The 20,903-nt window shown below is 42.2% G+C and overlaps 1 protein-coding gene across 1 annotated transcript; it reads right to left on the bottom strand.

Moving 5' to 3' along the window:
* Nucleotides 1-350: 350 nt before the first annotated feature.
* On the bottom strand, nt 351-20,696 carry LOC138969124 (coiled-coil domain-containing protein 138-like). Its single transcript, XM_070341843.1, has 14 exons — nt 20,575-20,696; nt 20,125-20,182; nt 18,587-18,757; nt 17,967-18,052; nt 17,464-17,595; nt 16,104-16,223; nt 15,077-15,154; nt 7,889-8,026; nt 6,905-7,051; nt 6,536-6,658; nt 5,477-5,699; nt 5,055-5,179; nt 4,388-4,578; nt 351-3,043 (listed from the first exon to the last, which is right to left on the bottom strand). The coding sequence occupies exons 2-14, from the start codon at nt 20,156-20,158 to the stop codon at nt 2,908-2,910; spliced, it is 1,704 nt and encodes a 567-aa protein (XP_070197944.1). The 5' UTR covers nt 20,159-20,182; nt 20,575-20,696; the 3' UTR covers nt 351-2,907.
* Between the last annotated feature and the right edge of the window lie 207 nt (nt 20,697-20,903).

Here is a 20,903-nt window from a genome sequence, read left to right as displayed (position 1 = left end):
TGTACGTGCGTACAAGCGTGGTATGAGCAAGTGTGCGTGTGTATGTGTGATTCACCAAGTTTACAACCATAAGCGTAGTAAAAGTGTTATTTGCTCATGTAAAATTAAGAATTTTAGAATTTAATGTAATTGGCTTTAATGTAATCAAATACTTATAGCTTATCATAATATTTTCTTCTTTTTTCATTGGTTTTTGATTGCTGTTGTAAATAATTTGTTTGTACAGCCAGTGGTAATTTGTGACTGAGCTTCATTGTAATTTCCTGAATATATTAAATAAGTTTTGTTATTCTTATCATTATTGTGAAAAACGCACAAGAACAAAAAGGCAAGAGCTATAGGAAGCTGCATTGATAAATCATATCAGTTTTAATAACATTCAATAAAAGTATCTGAATGCATAAAATAATCATCAAAGACAACGTGACACACTCTCTTACAGTCTTAGCATACCACGGGGTCATAAGATTTAAAAAAAAAATTGTTTTATCAATACATTCTCAAGAGCTCAATGATTTTCTTTTTAACTTTTAACCCTTTTGCTGCCAATCAAAACTTACTTATGTGCATTCCTGATTGCCAGGGAATTTTGGAGTTCGGGGTGTAATAATTCACAAAAAATTCGAGCTCCAAACTGGCAGTAGGTAGGTAAGTAATACCTATGTTATTTTTTAAAGGAAATTGAACCAAGAATCTGTTTTTAGTGTCTAAACATGGAAATAATAATTAGCTTGGCTTATAATGATGTTTAAATATGAACTTTTGAAAAATCAGTCCGGCGCATCTTCCGGTGCCTGTGGATCAAACACAGGTGGCTGTTTTGCTTGCTCCAAGAAAGGATCATAATCACTGTCATCTACCTGTTTCCAACGAATCGTTTGAAAGAAGATCTCCCCCTTCCCCTGTCAGTATCCATAATCATTTGCACCGCCTGTAGTGTCAGTCCGTCTTTGCTTTACTCTACTAGGGCCCAGTCGACTGTCCCCGTTAGCCATTTTGACGAGTCGAGCTTTCTCTCTCTTTTCCTGCCGCCAAGGCCGAAAATAGCCTTCAGACGCAAAACCGCGTCACCATTTATGTTTATTCATGAGAATGAGGTATCCTACCAAGCCATTGGCTGCTATTTGTGTGTCAGCAGTGACGTAGCATTTCTGGAAAATTCCTGAACTGAGGTGACGGGTTAACCCGTCCTATAGGCGCTGCGGCTGCACAGGCACATGACGGGTATACCCGTCATAAGGCACAAAAAAAAATAGTCTGTTTACGGTAACTCGACCGACTATTTTTTTCACGCGACCCTAGACTTTTTTTGGGCATTTGGGAAAAAAAAAAAAAAATCTGGGCTTTTTGCAAGATAACGTAAAAATATGGTTTTTGGGGAAAAAAATAATAAAAAAAAAATCCCGACCTACCGACCCTATTTTTTTGGCCTATGTTACCGTAAACAGACCTCTTTTTTTTGGCCTAAGGCAGTCAAGGGGTTAAGGGAAAAAGAACTATACAAAAATATGAAAATACATACATGTACACACAAAATACACAGAAAAGGACAAAAAGGAAATTATTTTCCTTTTCAATTTTCAATATTACAGATACAGAGGAAGAGCTCTTTACAATAAGTTCACATGAAGTTCGCAGCCAGCTGCAGATTTAATCAAGTGTTCTGGTCCATACAATTGTTCACCCTTTTTTGTACCTGTAAGATTTAATCTTCATGCCAAGAGATATCAACAGTACACACTGACAGGTGCTGTCAGCACTAAAATTATGACTAGCTTCACAGGTACCTTACCTGTTTCAAATTTTTATTTACTGAAGCAATTTGTGAACCCATTTGTTGTTTCGACTTAAATCTGTCTAAGCTGCAGGTATAACTGCTTATTCTGTCATGTCATACTGATGCAACAAATGATTGTTTCAACATTTTCAGGGTGGAAAATTAAGAAATATGCCACACAAACAGGGTAGAAGTATAGAGGATGGTTGGGAGAAACAAGGGATGAGGTCAGGAAGGGATAAGGCCCCAAACACAAATATCACAGTTCATCATCGACTTTGCCATAAGCTTTTTCTTTCCGTCTGAGACAACTTTTGTCCTCATACATGAACATGAACAAATACAAACTCTGTCAAGTGCAAACGCAGAGACTTTTTTTACAGAGATGCGCAACACATTAAATCTCTGCTTGCAGTTGAGCTATGTCAGACGACATCTTGAGAGAAGTTGGTGCCACAGTAAAGCAGAGAGAGTCTATGTTGACAGAAAGCAGGTGCATTCCCTGTAGGTTTTCTCGAGTCTCGTTGGAAGTCATGTGACTCTTTGCTACACCCTCAAAAAGATCGTTTTTACCCAAAGTTTGTTGACCTAGAAACGTTCCAGCACAAACATCCACCCCAAAGTGCAAAGAAAATATCACGTTCACTTTAGTCACAACTAATGAACCCTAATAACGACACTGATGCGGCAGCTGTGCTATCATAGTAGCGCAATGCGTTACGCACCAATGGTATGCCCACTCGACCAGCACGCCGCGCAATCACTGTGCTGTAAGCTGTTTTAGCACAAGTTGTGTTCTAACTCCTGCTGTGTAGTGAAGTAAAGCATGCTTTTGCTCAAAGCGGCGTAGCTGTACTTCAGTCTTATCAAAGTGAAACTGAATTCAACAGTTTCCAGCAACCTGGTATAAGACACGAGACTGAGTGTGATCTGTTTTCCTGTATACAGGAAAAAAAAACTACAAGAAGTGCATCTAACAGGGAATTAACCCACTTTTGGCCCTTCTGCCACAGAAAACCATCTCGAAGCAGCTGAGCTCAGACTGTACCACAGTGCAGCAAGCATATCCAGTAGGAAGAACCACCGTTGAGAGCAACAAGAGTTGCTCTTGTTTCAGCAGACGAGTGTTCTCATACAGTAGAGTTGAGGTTGAAGAGTATGGACTTGAGATTGAGGGCGAGGAAGGCATTTTCGTTGCCACAGCTTCTCAGCAGTTCTTGAATGATGGTCACAATGGTGTACACCTCAAAGAACTTCTTGTTGGACCTGCAAAGACAGCAACTGTGTTTGAATATCATGCATTCTATGAGTACGTAGAAATGTACAGCCGAACCCCCCTTTTAAGACCTTGTAAAATCTGAGAAACTCAGTTCTTAACGAAGATGATACGAATAACACTGTGGTCTTCCTCACGCAACGTCATACTTTGTTATTTGTATTGTCTTCGTTAAACAGGTGAGTACAGTATTTTTTTGTCTTTTTATTTCTCGGTTTCATGCGCAGTCACCATTGTTCTGCTTTAGTTATTACAAAGGAGGGCGTCTTAAAATGGGGGTAAATTTACAGAAGTTATGAACAGGAAATCTGAGAACACAGGGTCTTAAAAGGGAGGGACTCTTAAATTGGGGGGTCTTAAAAATGGGGTTCCGCTGTATATTACACTAAAACAATTTTTTTTTTACAGGCTTGTCCAAATTGGTCATCAGCTTAACAAAGACTTCAAATCACCACTTCAAGATGTTAGCCAATAAACCTGCATTATGATCCTAAAAGCAAACAAAAAATTCCCTGACAAATAGATCTACCCGTTGTTTTACAGTTTCTTCTTCTTCTGCGTTCGTGGGCTGAAACTCCCATGTACACTCGTGTTTTTTGCATGAGTGGAATTTTACGTGTATGACCGTTTTTTACCCCGCCATTTAGGCAGCCATACGCCGTTTTCGGAGGAAGCATGCTGGGTATTTTCGTGTTTCTATAACCCACCGAACTCTGACATGGATTACAGGATCTTTTTTGTGCGCACTTGGTCTTGTGCTTGTGTGTACACACGGGGGTGTTCGGACACCGAGGAAAGTCTGCACACAAAGTTGACTCTGAGAAATAAATCTCTCGCCGAACGTGGGGACGAACTCACGCTGACAGCGGCCAACTGGATACAAATCCAGCGCGCTACCGAGTGAGCTACAACCCCCGCCCGTTTTACAGCTTGATAAGGACACTGTCTTCCTGTGTTAGCGTTTTGACAACAACTTTGCAAAGAAAAGGGGGCTTATCACCTTTCACAGTCCTAGCAGCCTAAAGTTGTGCAAACAGCAGTGAAGCTCAGTTCACTGCTAATACAGGGATGTCACCAAAATGCTGTTGGGGTTTTTTTTGTGTAAAAGTCAAACAAGTTTCTATAATTTTCCAAAAATGAAGATAGCTCTTGGTGCCACCTTTTCTCCACAGTCAAAAAAGTTCAGCAGATGTGCCAAAATGACAGCTAAAGTTTCGGCAATTTGAAAGAAGTTTTGCCTTTTTTGCCAACTACTGATTCCAAATGATATCCCTGTCGTACACAGCAATCTTAGGAATTTCTATTTGTTCATGCCCCATCCAACAACCACCTACCTGATTTTGGAGAGTTTCTGCAGGATGATGCTGAGACGTTCCATGATTCTGGGATCAGACAGCGGCGTGCGTATCACCATGGCTGCTGTGCGGAAAAACGACTCGTTGCTACAGCTTTCCAGGAATGCTGCCTGGAAGGGGGAATCTGTTGACATCTGCAGCAGGATGTCCACTGCCGTGCTCATAAATGCCTGCACAAGATATCACGTTGCCATGGTCACAATATGCCCCAAGTTTAAATTTCAAATTCTCATTTTGCAAACCAGGAAGATGCTCAACATCTTTGTTTGTCAGAGAATTTTCTCATGGGGGTGTAACCCTAACAACAACCAACTCCTACTCCCCTACCCCATTTGCACAGCTCCCCACCCTCACCTCACTGTCTTCATCTAAAATGTGAGTTTTACTTTTAACACACATATAACTTGTCACTTCCACTCCTGCAAGGTTTAACACACATCATGCATCATTTCTGCTCCAGCAAATTATTGTAAAGAATCAAAATATGTACTGAGCAAAATCTTGTAAGACAGAAACTGCAGAAAGTTGTAATTCTATCCAATACATTTTTGCTTCTGCTTGTCCATCTGTTGCATCTCAAAATCTCGAGCATTCTATCACTCCTCCATCAACAACAAAAACTGATGAGACAGAAGATGCAACCTACCTTGTTGGTGGGTTTGAGGTAATGTGTGATGACTGGCGTGGCCTGGTAGTACAGAAACAGTTCTTTGGCAACCTCTGATTTCAGCTCCACCTTCAGTACGTCAAATGCATGAGCCAGTACGTCCGCTGCACACAAATAATTCAACACAAATATTCAAAGTAGAACATTCTCTGCAAACACATCCCCTGAACTGATTTAGAGCTATACCATCACTCACAATCTGGTGAGTATTCTATAAAATTGCCTCAGCCACGATTGAGCTCCAAAGTATACTGTAAACACACGCAGGCACGCACACGCACATATGCACATGCGCAAGCATGCACACACGCACGCACACACGCCTGCACATACACACACACACACACATGAGCATGCCATTTACTCCAAGCTTACTTTTATTTACATTCATCCCCCCTCACCTTGTGACAGAGTTTTCAGTATGATGACACACGACAAGAGACGCACGTGCTGGTTGTGGCTGCGCAGAAAAAGGGCGTCACGGGGAGCGTCCCCTGCAGAGTCGCCTGCCTCTGATGACAGAACGAGGCTGACACTGGACACCCCCTCCTCCATCACCCTCAGCCAGCGAGGCCGGTAGATCTCCTCCCCCAGTCGACGCAGCGTGGAGGATAGGCTGGCTTTCTGTGGACATTTACATAGTATGTGTAATTATGAAGTTACACCACAGAAAATCTGAAAATGCTGAAATCAAAATTGACAACCAGTCTTACCTTTGATTTAAATTTTCTTGGCAATGTTTTCTTTCGAACAAAAAAATATTTTTAAAGATTACCTTCTTTCTAGTGCACACGATATGTGTGCATAAACAGTCCAGAATTTTACATGGGACAAGAACATCCTTCCACTTGCACACAAATTAAAAATCTACATTCTGGCTGCTACTTATGCGATTTTTGTACAGTCAATTCCGGTTAATCGGCCAATTCCGGATAATCGGCCAATTTTCCCTGGGACCGAATCTTTTCTTCATACGTAGTTATGTGTTAAAATGTTCGGTTAATCGGCCACTTCGGATAATCGGCCATAGTTCAGTCAGTCCCAAAAGTGGCCGATTAACCGGAGTCGACTGTATGGTATAACTTGGCAGACTGACACAGGTGGCAGGTACAAAATTAATTCAGCAAAAAATGTTCAGTCAGCACGGATAGCAGACTGGCTGTAGATTTTTGCTATGTGTGATGCTGGAGGGGTGCTCTATCTCACATAAAAGCCTAGAAAAGCTTCCATGATCTCCAAAATGATCTCCTGCTCACTGCTTGAGTTAACAGTTAAATAAGACTTGGCTGTAGAATCGCACTTAATTTCCCTTACAATCAAGCTGTGGATATGGTGCAGGATTTATGTTAATAAGAAGACCATGTTGCATTTCTAACATAACATCGGCCACAGGTTGTACACATGGCTATTAAAACACAGAAGAGCAAAATGAATCACTGCTTCAAACAACAGCACCTCACCTGCTGACTTGTGCCTTGTTCCATGAGGAGTAGAGACCAGTAGACGAACTGAAGACAAGGTAGAGAGCGCTTAACGTTGCTCAGCTGGCTCTCGCGCAGGATTTCAACAAACGATGGCAGCAGCTGCACATAAAGAAACATTTCTTATTAAGGATTGGGGATTTTTAACAATACTTTGTATTTGACAGTTTAGAGGGTTATCAGAAAATTTTGAATCAGAAGTCCACTGAATCATAAATATATTGCCTTACATCTAAAGGCTCAGCATAATTCAAGAAAAGAAATGTGATCATCTTTTGTAAAAAAAGTGTGAAAATAAAGACTTCCAAATCACAGACCAAAGTTTACATAGGAAGGAATTAACTTTACCCTGAGAACTTTGTCCTGCAGAAAGTCAGTGGCACAGAATCTTTCAGAGGGATGCGTTGGTTGTTCTGTCATGGACTGTCGGAGATGAGCTTCGCACACCCATTCTAACAACACTGACATGATGTCGTACACTGGACTCCGTGTCCCCTAAACACAAAACACACATTCAAGATATAAATCAACCTGTTTCAAGAAAGGATACAAATTAAAATGCAAAATTTCATTACAAAGTCCAACGCACAATAATAACACACATTGACACATTCTTCTTCTTTGTACATTAGCTGAAACTCCCACGTACACTTGTGTTTTTTGCATGAGTGGGTTCGTACATGTATGACCGTTTTTACCCCACCATTTAGGCAGCCATACGCTGATTTTGGGGGATGCATACTTTGTATTTTTGTGTCTATATCCAACCGAACTCTGACATTGATCACAGGATCTTTTCCATGCGCACTTGGTCTTGTGCTTGCATGTACACACAAAAGGGGGATGTGGCACTAGCAGGTCTGCTCATAAGTTGACCTGGGAGATCGGAAAAATCTCCACCCATAACCCACCAGGTGTGACCAGCATTCAAACAATCAACCTTCTGCATGGGAAACCGACATTTTATCCATTAGGCTATTACGCCTGTCTACATTGACATATAGGCTGACTGGAACAGATACAGTATAAAAAGGTTTGAAGTTAAAACTTGACCAAAGGTAGTAAGTAGAAGAACAAAGATTCCTCAAGTTAAACCTTGATGGAAAAAAATAAAGAGGTACAGAAAACAGTCCTTTTGATTTTTGCTGGGCTACTACTGCCCAAACTAAGAATTTTACTTACTAAGATTACTTTCATCTTTACCCAATCCTTTCTTTGAAACCACAGCTAAACCATTTGAAGCACACACACAAACAGCCCAGCAACAACACTCAGCACACATATTTATCAAATCAGTTATGGCAGTCTGAGAAACAACAAAACTAAACTCACCTTTGATTTCAGCTGCTTTGATTGTTTCTCCTCCAGCTCTTTACTTTCTTTGCTGCCTTTTGTTGCCTTGGGAGCCAACTCCAGCTGTTGTGTGTTCACTTCCCCTTCTCTCTGCCTCTGTTCAAATTCTTGTTTCTTCTGTGTAGATAAATCAGTCATCAAATCTATGCTTGAGTCAACAGATTGACCAACAACACAAACAATCGGTAACTGAAGAACAGAACAAATCAACTAGTCCTTCATAATGCTTCTGCTGAAAATGTCAACCTTACCTATTTTTACATCAATACCATGAGGCCAGGTTTGTCAGCCCAACGTCTCATTCAACCATCCAGAATGCGCTATATATGTTGACGTTAAGAAACATCACTGAAATGCCATTGGACACACACACAGACACTCACTCACAGACACAGATGCAGGCATATAGACACATGCAGGTAAACAGACACATACAGGGATGCAAATACATGCAGAAACTGCCATAGACATGCACGTACAGTGGAGTCCGGGTACAACAAATCTCAAGGGAGATCTATACATTTTAGTTCGTTATATCAGTAATTCGCTGTAGAGTTTTCAACCCTAAATGGCCTCAAGACAAGTTTTTCCAATCACCTTCAAATGATCGTAATAATAATAATAATAATAATAATAATAATAATAATAAATGAGCATTTATATAGCGCAACATCATAACTTTACAATTATGCTCTTTACGCTCGTCCCATCGATCTTTCCTTGGAGAGTACAATCTCTGCATGTTTTCAACAGCTTCATAATATAATCCATTAGAGAGAGGCAAACTAACAGCGGGGGGTTAGCGTCAGTTTTCACGATAAAAGTAAAACTTTGACTCGCTCATTCACGGGACATAACTGCACTCCGGACTGTCCACAGTGTTGAGCAATTTAGGAGACTTCACTGCCTGAGGAGAGTATTGATTCAAACGAACGCGTGGTTCTATATCGCGTCACTCGGTCACGAATCGGAGAAAAAAAAAAAACAGTTCCAGATTTCGAAACCATGTTCGTCAGCCATTGTTTTTAGCAAGACAGACCACATGTGCACGAGTTTCGCTGACGTACATCGCAAAATATCATGACGTCACCACAACTTTCGGTTTTGGTTCGATCTGTTCCGTGCACCTCCCGCTGTTAGTTTGTTCAGAGTTCGCTCATCAAGCGATGTGCACTTGTGTTTGTGTATTTTTGTCTTTGGAGACAATTATTGACATCAGTTCGTTGTAGCCTTGTGACTTTTCGAGACAAAACGGCTCTGGGGCGATGAAAACGTGTTTGTTAAAAGAGGGGTTCGTTATGCAAATGAGTGCAAAAGGTTTGATGTAGCCGGAAAGTAACAAGTAAGAAATAGAAGGCTGTCTGCCGGGAAATCAATGGCAGTTTGTTAAATCCAAAATTTTAATAATAAATTTTCATTTAATTAATATACTTACCCAACTCACATATAGCAATTAACTCTAGTTCAGTGCTGGTAACGCTGTACACGTTCCCCTTGGTAACAAGGGAGACCACCCTAAAAAAGAGTGATCCATCCCATAATATCAGACCGATGTCCGGTCCAACATCCGTATGCGTGCGCATACGCCGCCATTTGTATCATTCGAACGAAGCCCAACTCACTACTTTTTTAGAACCCAATACCACCACAGCGGGGAGGCGGGAGGGTTTAAACGATGTGAGTTGGGTAAGTATATTAATTAAATGAAAATTTATTATTAAAATTTTGGATTAAATTACATATTATTACCCAACTCACATATAGCAGATTGCTACTATAGGTGGCGGGTATATAGCGAAAATTACGATATTAGAACCTGTCCTGCGACTACCACAACCGGTAACGCGGAACTGCCGTCCTGTAACAAGACGCCTCTGAGGTAGAAGTTAATAAAAAAACCTCCTCAGACCGCCAGTAAGCCGACTCCAGTACTTCAGCCAAAAAGGCCCGACCGGAGGACTGCCAAAGAGGAGGCCCATGCCCTTGCCTCAAACGTTCTAGCTATAGAGAAAGGCAAAACTGCCCTAACATCTCCAGACTGTGATTGTCAACAGGTAAACCTCTGTGTGATCAACATGGAGACTCACTTGGTTAAAGTCCCTTTCGCAATATCCTTACACCTGCTGTGTTAAGCGATATCATAAAAGCTTCTGACTTTCTGACCAATTGCCGAGTCCGTGACAGGTACCTTCTGAGCGTCCTCACCGGACAAATAACCACATCAAGCTCCCCAGGAGCAAGAATCCAGTGTAGCAGTCCATCTAGGTAAGGTTGACTACAAAACGTCATACCTCTACCAGAGTAGATAGACCTTCTTCCCTCCATAACTCAGTGTTTAACGTCGTTTTCAACCGTTCAAGGTTAAACCACGACGGAGATGAAAGATAAGGCAAATGCCCTTTGATTCAATGATCTAACAAGATCCGTGAAAGACAGAAAAATCCTCGAAACTCGAAATGTTAAACTGGCTAAACGTGACTCTAAAGGAACCAAACTCATGCTTCAAGAAAAGAAAGTGCAATTGGAAGCTGGTTGCCCCCATTACCGCTTAAATGCCGAGGTTCAATCACGACCGAGATGAAAGATAAGGAAAGTGACCTTTGATTCACTAATCTAACAAGATCCGTGCGAGTCAGAAAAATCTTCGAACCTCGAAAAGTTTAATTGGCTAAACGCGACTCTAAAGGAGCCCAACTCTCACTTCATGAATTGAGAATGCAATTCGAAGCTGGTTTTCCCTATTTTCCGCTCAAATGCCAGAAAATTTCAAAGAAAACCCACAAGTCAAAGATCCGTCTTTCTTAAAAGAGCTGTCTTTATTCAAAATAGCCAGACAGCACGCTTACTCCCACTTCTCACAGAAGCTACTAGAGTAAGCTTAGCCGTTTTCCGTGATAAATCGCCAGGCTAGCCTTGAAAAAAGGGTAAAGCCAAGCTGCACCAAGCCGTAACAACGTGACCGAAATCTCATAAAGTCTTAAATAAGACATGGAAGACAACACGGAAACCCAAAAAGAAAGGTGGATAGCCACCTGCAATAAACAGAAAGAAGAGGAGTTCTTTCCGTAAGAAAAAAGCACTTTGAACCAAGCCAGTCAAAGTGGCAAGTGAACAAAACACAAAAACCCTATAGAGACTCTGAACCAAATCCAGAGTCGAGGCGGAAGCCCCTGAGAATTTCAAGGATACCCCTACAGTAGACATCCGTGTAAAACGAATGTGAGAAAGCAAAGATGCCTTCTTGCCAGCCTTAAGAGGTCTGGGAACCAAGATTGCAAAGACCCGTCTGTGAGACCAAAAGGTCGCCGAACAGATCTATGAAAGAGCCCTGTGAAAGCGAGGGTATCGAGCCAAAGCTAAAATAGACAACAGCCAGCCTGAAGCTTTTCGTTTGGAAACAAACAAACCGCCAAGGCCTGCCTAACGCTTTCCCTTTTACCATGAGCTTCTCTTAGAAGGAAAAACCCCGCGTGCATAGCAGCGGATTCAAAGAGATAACTTTCAAACGAGAAAGAGATTAAAGTCACGCCAAAAGAACAAAACTTTGAAGGCAAAGGCTTACTCCTAGGTAAAAGACGGCAAAGCAACATCCTTTGTATCTGCGTCCTGCAGGACCACAAAGATAGCCATTCAGAACGTAACCGCCCAGGCGAGAGAAAATAAAAACAAGTACAAAAGAGCCCATCAAAAAGAAAAGATGAGACAATCTACCCGAGCTAGGAGACCTTGATCTTACAGACAGTTTCTCCTTGCTATCAAAAACCCAATGGATGTTTGCCAAACCCGAGGGCGGTCCCGTAGAACGCAAAAAGAGAACCTAAGTTCTTAGGCTTGGCGTTAACCGAAGCCTACAGAAAGCGCTCCGTGAGTGACACGCTACTTAAGCGTGCAACACAAGCCCAAGCACCCTCGCCACAGGTCACGCGTTGTCCACCAAGGAAGAGCCAAGTGGTGACAAAGAAGACTCGCTTGTGAAAACTTCCACAAGCACAAAGGATCCCGACGGAGGATCTAAGGGCTTGACACTCAAAGATTCTCCTCGGAAAGCTCAAAACAACTACGAACTGCCGCGAACAGCGACACAAGTGAAGTAAGAGCCTCCCTCCTGTTCAAAAGCATTATAATGATCATCGAAATGATGAGACCCAGTCACCCATCCCGATAAGGCTAAACTTGCCAACATCGGAAAATTTTCGAAAAAACAGAAAATTTCAAACGCCAGAATTCCATGACCAGATCTCCATCCACCTGTCCCATGCCAGCTGGAAGACTGGAAGGGGAAGTGGATACAGCCTGTATAACAGCAAAGGAACCGCAGTAACGGAACCGGAAGCCAAAAGCTGAAAAGTGCCGACTACCAACGCAGTGTTAACAGTAGAAGGCTGTCCCATCCTGTAACCGGAAGATGCAGCCGCAAAAGCGGAAGCGAAACCGGCCGTGGATAAGTAAACATGAGAACCAACCGGTTGTATAGAAACACACCGGAAGATTCCATAGAACCTCGACCCATTACAGCTGCGAGCGCCACTGCCCTTGCTAACTTGAAATGGAACCTGAATACAGTGCTAATCGTTAATGCGGAAGCACCTACATCTGAACAGCCGTCAAGCACAACCGTGCAATCCGGAAGCTGCCTTCCTGTTTGACTCAAATTATCCAACAAGGAACCAGCCTTACTGCTCGCTTCCTGCCCCCCAGGAGGAAGCGGAAGTCAAAACTACAAGAAATATGCCATCTACAGGGCAATGAACGACGATTCCCAGCCGCGGAAGTGAACCTACTGTTCCTCCAAACTCCGGAAGTCGTCGAACAAAGGCAGGGGTGGACGAGGCAAAAATATTCCTCAGCCACTCCTTCCTGTCAAGTCCTAAATGCCGTTTATCACTGCGCACATCACTGCGCTGGACACCTTGAACGGCAAGTTAAGCTGGGTGACATCCACCACCGTGGACACCTCTCCAAACATCACCTTCCTACTCGGTATCAAAGTTAGGAAGGTGACCCCCAGAGAGACTCGCATGGCCAATCCAAGAATCACCCAGCCCAACAACTTCCTGCCCCCAGGGCGGAAGCTTACGTTGCCCAGCCACGAAAATGCGTGCTACATTCCTCGCGCGAACGTACACCACTTTCACCGGAGAACCCGGCTACACGTGGCCATATGCCAACTCCAGGGCAATGGACAACGATCCCCGAAAGCTGAAGAGAACATCCTGTTCCTCCGAACTTCCAGAAGTCGGAACCGGAAAGAGGTGGAGTCAGTTACGCCCTGCTCTCAACCACCCCTTCCGGTCAAAACTTAAATGCCGTTTTCCGCCGACCATGTCACTGCGCTGGACAACTTGAACGGCAAGTTAAGCTGGGTGTCGTCCATCCCATGGACGCACCCTCGTTAACCTTCCTGCTCGCCATCGTAGTCAGGTAGGTGACCCTAGAATGACACCCATGGTCAGCCCCAGAGTCACCAATAACTTAAATGCCATTTCCGTTAGCCCACGTCACTGCGCTGGACAACTAAAAACAGCAAGAAAGCTGGGTGTCGTTAGCCTTCCTGCTCGCCATCGAGTCAGGTAGGCCACCGCGGCCTATTCAGTCACACCGCCCTGCTGGAAACCAGACGCAGGAGGTTGACCTACAGACGGACACCCGCGGTCCGTCTCTCAAGGCTGGGAATCCTCTACCACTGAGGCATCCCCGTCATCCGCCCTAACCTCCGACTCGAGATCAAGCTCAGAGCCAGGAGGCAGAACATCAGACAGTTTATCGTCGGCAGAACCGACCACTTCCTGCCCCCCGGGCGGAAGAGGACTAAAACGGTCCCCGATATTCTCATAAAGAGACGTACGGAGGCGTTCGTCCTTTCGCTGCTCGTGGGAACTCTCACGACTACCAACGCCAGAGAGAGCCCCCTGAGCTCGCACACCGGCAAGCGGTGTAGACATACCTTGAACTGGTGTCCCATAAAGGAGAGACACCAACTTGGTACTCCCATCCTGCGAAGCATGGACATCCGCCCGAGTCACAGTCGCCGAAGGCAAAGCGGAAGTCGAAGCCGGAACTGCAGGAGACTGCCGTACCTGTGCTAAGGAGAGAACATCAGAAACACCAGACGGAAGCGCTCGTAATTCCTCCCTAGTGGAAGATAATTCCGACGCAAGTGTCGAAACTTGAGCGCTCAAAGTCAACAATAAAGACGCAACTTCAGTTGGCGCTAACCCAGGGCAGCCATCTGAAGTTGAAGCAGAAGCAGAAGCAGAAGAAGAAGAAGCTTTGCCCGAAACACCACTCTTGCCAGAACGTAAACAAGCCTGACCGGAAGTTAAACTGACGTCTGCTAACACGGGAGATTTAACAGAAGTTGAATCAGAAGAAACAGACGCGGATTTTCCTGCGCCCTTCTCTCTCCTAGAGCTACGTTTTGGAGGCGTATCGTCAGAAACCTGCCTCGAACTAGGCTTCCTTTTGGCGCTATCAACAAGCGCAGCCTCCGCCATAGCGAAAGAACTCACGAAAAATTTCAAAGAAAAACAATTTCAGAAAAATTTCACAAGTACAAAACGAGCGACGAAAAACGTCGCTAAAGTTATAACAAACCGGAAAGATCTCACCACGCAGCGTAGGTAAAGGTGAACAGTTAGGCGACGACCAAGGGGAGATGCCAAAGCCAAAGACTAAGACAAAATGCTGAAGACAGCAGGAGCGTACATCAGGAGCGTCCTTCCCAGTTGAACCGCTGAGAGAGAATGATACAAATGGCGGCGTATGCGCACGCATACGGATGTTGGACCGGACATCGGTCTGATATTATGGGATGGATCACTCTTTTTTAGGGTGGTCTCCCTTGTTACCAAGGGGAACGTGTACAGCGTTACCAGCACTGAACTAGAGTTAATTGCTATATGTGAGTTGGGTAATAATATGTAATTTAAAGAGGGATTTCGTTATACCCAGGTTCGTTATAGCTGGACTCCACTGTACGCACAAACACACATGACACACACAAACAAAACTACCTACAACACAAACTGACTCAGGCAAGAACTATTCCATCAGCCATACACAGCATATCTTTAAGTCAAGACAAGAGGCATCCTCTCCGTTAAAGACAACAGCAAGAAAAATAACAAAAACAACAGTAAGTTCATTACACATGTTACAACTGTATACCTGAAGGTTTGACAGCCTTGCTTGAAGACTTGAATTCTGCTTACTCAATTTATCATTGTGAGCTTGAAGGACCCCGGCCTGTAAATGATAGGAAATGTTGAAGTTTAAAATAACAAACATGCGTTGACATTTTATCATTGCAAGCTGAGAATGTTGCTCAAATGAGAAAGTATAAATGATAATAATGATAGGAAATGTTTAAATTAAAATAACTTCTTCTTCTTCTGCGTTCGATTTATATTATCGTGGAAGCGTAGACAGCCGATTTTCTCCCCACGCCAAGTTGGCTGCTGTCTTCCGTCTTCGGTGGTTGAGGTTCTTACTCAGGGTTGCCTCCTCCCCAAGAGTAGCTGCCTTGCTGGGCTGTCGAGTCCACTCTACCCGGGTTTGACGTCGAAGTTTTCCTTCTCGTAGCCTTTGCCTTTCCCAAGGCGCACACAAGGCAGTGCGGGTTTTGAAATCGGAGTTGTCCTTCTCCTAGATGAGCGACCATCCAAGGTTAACGAGCCCCATCTGCCCGAAGCAGCTGGTTTTAAGGCGCCAGTGACCCGCCTGCATCCCTTCTCCTGTTAGTCGAAGACAGGGCCCGCCACGTGAAGGCCAGGAGCTGGATTTGACTGTCAGAGGTGTTTGGAGACACGAAGCCATATGGAGCATTTCTTGGGAAGTAGGCGCTTATCTCTACTTCCACCCCGGCATAACAGTCCTTGGGCCCCAAATTAAAATAACAAAAATGCATTGACATTTTATCAATGCAAGCTCAGAATGTTGCTCAAATGAGAAAATATTAATGATTATATTGATAATCATTGGAAATGTTTTAGTTTAAAATAACAAACATTCGTTGAAATGTTATACTGTAATTGCAAACAGACAATGTTCCTCAAATGAGAAAAGATAAATGAAACTGTATAAATTTGAATGTACTGACAAGATAATTAGACAGACCTGAGAACATGATCAGGTATTGTAAGAGAAAAACTAAACCCCGTAATATCATTGTTATATAGAACAAACTGTGACTCACCTCCTTCTTGAACATGTCATTTGCTTGCTTCATTGTTTCAAAGTTTTCTTTCAGGCGTTTATTTTCTTTATTTTTCTCTTTAAGTGCCTGCTCCAGATGTGCTATTTCGTTCAGGTATTTCTGCAAGAAAAGATAGGTTACAATTAAAGCACCGGAAGCAGAACAAGCATCATTGAATATTCATGACAGAGAAAGTGGCACCACAAAATCAACTCGATATTTGTCCACACAAAAAGTCCCAATGCACTGCAACATTTCTGTGACAGAAAACGCTCTCTCTCTCTCTTTTTTTTTCTCTCTCTCTTCATTACCTTTCTTGTTTATTGTGGTCTTTATAACTTTCTTCGCATTAGTTTCGTTTCCATTTTATATTCTGGTTGCATTTAGCATTTTTCATCTATCAATTCGTTCCATTTGTATGCTTTTTTTTAGTGAATATAATATCTTTAGTATAGATAGATAGATATAGATAATAGATAGATAATTTATTGCCAAGTGTACAATACATGAATGAACATAAAAAATACACGAGGAAAGCAGCTTGCTGTGTGATAAAAACAAAAATAAATAGCATTCATACATCACTGGCGCATAGCATCATACATACATGGGTAAGACAATTTGGTATCACAGTAACTAATACATACACTATACATACATGGTGAGAACTATGAAACTCTAAGAGCTATCAGAACCCCTAGGACCCCCCCCACCACTCCCCCCCCCCCCTCTCCAACCCCTGTTCCCGAACTGAACATGTTCCATACTGATAAAATGTACCTCTAAAACAGCACATAAAAATAAACTCTTCCAACACATCACAGTGGTTAAAGAACGGCTAAAACTACTAAAACATACTAGATGTGTATTCCGATAATATAACCAGCTGCTAAAACATAGTCTGGCTTCATCGCGTCACAGAGGTGTCACCATACTAAAACCCACTCTATAGATCACAGTATGTAATGTCAGCTACTAAAAGCATACTCCTAGAACATCCTAAAACGTGTCACAATCTGTATTTGTTCAAGTACAGGTTGTTAGACAAGGCAATGTGCCTCAAACCTTTATCCTTGTAAAATAAAGTTCGTCCGTTCGTTCTTTCTCTCCCCTCTCTCGATCTCTCTCTCCCCCTCTCTAACTCTACCCTCCCCTCCCTCTCTCTCCCCCTCTCTCTATCTAAATCCCCCCTTTCTCTCTCTCTCTCCCCCTTTAACAGCCATTGTCTATAATGTTCATGTAAAATATCTAAATATTAATGTATCCCGCAGGCAACTGAGCATGTCTTGCCAACCCCAGCAACAACAAGCGTTGCCAAATGACGTAAACACTTTTCAGTGAATGTAGAGGATTTGATTACCTGCTGAACAGCCGCTACTTGTTGTCTGGCCTGGTGGTCGGTGATGGTTTGAAGGTTACTCTGGGAGATGCTCAGCATGCGCTCCCTTTCCTTTAGTTTCTGCTCCCGTTCATAAAGTAGGTGATTCTCACCCTGTTGGAAGGAAATTGTTATGTATTAGAATCGTACAGTCCATAAGATAATGTCTATATCATGTGCCCATGGTTAACTGTTTATCCCTAGTCCAGCACCGGAAAAGTAATGACCTAATTAAGCAGAGAATCTTAGACTATATCCAGCAGTTTCCCACTCTTTTCTCACTTGGCATTCAATTTCCTGGCATGCCACCAAGGTTTTCATCAGATGTCATTATCAAGAAATATATTTTTTGACCAAAACTTAATAAAAACTAAATGACAACATGTAACTTCAACATATTGGATAAACTTGCTTTGCAAAAGATGACATAAAAGCAGATTCAGGTTGAACTTTATTATACTAATAGTAATAAGCCTAATACTTACCTTCAGCTTTTCACTGATAGCTTGGAGTTCTTCATAAATGCTGTTGAGATAGTCTTGACTCAGAGGTTTGCTGCTACTTGTTTCCGCTGTTAAAAAATATCACACATCAAAATCATCAAGCAATGTATAAACAAAAGAAAGTAAACTATCAATGAAACAACAATCATTTCACCTGGTTTTTAACAAGCTGTCAGCAGTCAACAGATATCGGTTCAATATCATATAGGTCTAGATGGCAGACAGAGTTGTTCTACATCAAGAGCAGATGGCATTAATGCCAAATTCTTCAGACTTTTTTTTTTAATTTTTTTTTTTTAACTAAACAAATCAATTGAGTTGTATTGGTATTAATTCAATGAGAATTCCTTCAACGTTTTATAGTTTTGGATGGCCAAGAACACTCGCCATCTGCACAGATTCTTATTTACTGATCAGACTATTTCTGCTTTGAAATAAACTATTAAAATAAAAAAGAAGAAAAAAACCACTTTATTTTATTCAAGCATTTATTCAAAAACTTGGACGTTGTGTTATGCATTTTTTTTGCTCAATCTTCTTTCTCAACTTTCCCATGCTAAAAATGGCAAGATACTTGAAAAAGCACCAGATTTACGACTTACCAATGTTAAAGCTGACTTCAACATTTCCCCTGCGTTTCTTCTTCTCAGTCTGCTTTCTAAGTGCCCGCTCTCTCCTCAACACAGGTGAGAACTCAGTGTCGCTGTCTGAATCCAATACCTGACCACAATAGCCAGCTGCAGGTGACCCCATGATTGGTGTCACTCCACCACCTGTTAATAAACTACACAGATACACATACTGACAAAGACAATCTTGAGAAATAAACAAAAGTAACAGAAGTTGCCTGAACGTGCATGTGTGTGTGTGTGTGTGTGTGTGTGTGTGTGTGTGTGTGTGTGTGTGTGTGTGTGTGTGTGTGTGTGTGTGTGTGTGTGTGATGGTTGTGTTTGTGTGTGTGCAATGTTTGCGTGAGTGTGTGCGTGTGTGCATGCGTGTGTGCATGAGTGTGTGCAGACCTGGGAACCCATACGATTTCGCCGTATTTTGTAAGCATGATTGTCGAGAATACGCTCAGTACGGTCAGTGGGGAAAAAATACGACGAGAAAAATTCCTAGACTACTTTTCTTCACAAGCCCATCCTGAAGCCGATCCAGTATTTTGGCACATGATTACGTCACAATATTAGCCGCCGTCGAAAAAAATATAATCAGATCGTGTCAATCAATCAAAACAACCAGGCAAACGAAAGTACGGTATTTGGCGAAACTGATCAGCTTCGAGAAACAAAGAAGAAAAGCGAAAAAGTTTGAAGAAAAATATCAATCACACACAATTTGTAACCGACACACACATATGTAGTCCCGCCCGGAATAAGCTTTTTTGGGATGATTTACGACTTTTGCGCACATTTCGAGCAGACGAAAACACAACATGGCGGCTCTCGCTCCTCCAACTATCGCAAGACACAAAAAACGAAATCTTGCGCGCGCGAGATCCTGATACATTCGGTTTTTCTCTGTACGCTTGTCACGACGACTTGTTGACAAACGAAGACTCGCGAAAGAAAGAGAAAAGCGCCGAGGCTTGAGTAGAGAGCTAATAAAGTACCGGTATTCGCTAATCGAGCGAAATGAAAATCCGCGGCGACTTCCATTAGGTGAATGCTATTCAAGTTTAGGTAACGTTTTAGCCGCATCTTTTTATAAGCCGCAATGCGATTTTTTTTTAAAGTCGCGGCTTGTAGTCCGTCAAATACGGTACAGTTTTTGTCAGTAAAAATTGAAAAAAGCATTTGTTTAATTAAAATGTATAGGTAAACTTAATTAACGGTGTGACGGCCGCGCATGAGGCATGTTTTAATCATGGATGTGCAAACGCTGTGTGAAGTACGCTCATTTTTTTGAAAATGCACCAAGTTTGTTTGAGAATACTCAAAGTGCAAAACAGGGGTTCCCAGGTCTGTGTCTGTGTGAGTATTTGTGTGTGACTGTGACACTGACTGTGGGTGTGTACATGTCCAAAGAGGATACAGTTAACGAAGTGGAAGAGCTAGGAAGTTCTACTACTAATTTTACAGGTCATGAAATTGAAAGCTCTCAGACGATTTAATTTTAAGTACTGTAACAAATAGCTTACCAATACCAATGTCACTTTCTCCAGAGTTGTCCATGCGAACAAGGCCTTTATAATAATTCTGAAACAGGTTCAGTGATGCATCACATTTAGTGATTAACACAAGTTGAATTTGAACTAAGTAACTGCCAGAAGAGAAAAAATCGCTTTCTCGAACTGACACTGACAAAACATCCACATCAAGAAGAAAAGAGAAGAGAAGAAGACAAGGAAAGGAAACAAATAGGGGAAAATATTTTAGTGCACATATACGTTGCTGTACCTTTTAAAAAATCTGATCGTCTCAATCTATGCAGTATTTTGTTTCTCAAGTGAAGATCTATACGTAGCTTGCAGAGAGTGCAGTTACTGAGTTAAGAGACTTAGGACAAGTCAAAACAAGTTTCTCAGCAATTTGTCATTGTAAATTCCCAAGCATTCTGGCCTTAGCATTTATTACTGATTCCAACGTACCGTTTAACTGTGATTGGGGTGGCTCAAAAGTCACACCACCGAAACCCTTCTTGCAGAGACTTTCCAGCGTCAACTTTGCGTAGATTGGTATGATTTGAACCTCAAAAAGGTTGTCGCCATATTGAAACAATAAGTAGCTAAAGCCAACTCTCAGTTATTAATATTTTGATTTTTTAAGCTTAACAAATTGAAATTTAGTATCTTTCAAACTTTTTAGTACACATACTAATGATTTGATTTTAAGCACGCTTTTGATGATCAATTAGTAAACAAATGTCTTTAAAGGATGTCACATCTACATTCTTATATGGTTCAGCAAAAATGTTCGT

This window comes from Littorina saxatilis, linkage group LG6 (genome assembly GCF_037325665.1).
Source record: "Littorina saxatilis isolate snail1 linkage group LG6, US_GU_Lsax_2.0, whole genome shotgun sequence".
NCBI classification, from domain to species: domain Eukaryota; kingdom Metazoa; phylum Mollusca; class Gastropoda; order Littorinimorpha; family Littorinidae; genus Littorina; species Littorina saxatilis.
The sequence above is the reverse complement of the archived record's forward strand: the minus strand, read 5'-3'. Positions and strand labels throughout refer to the sequence as shown.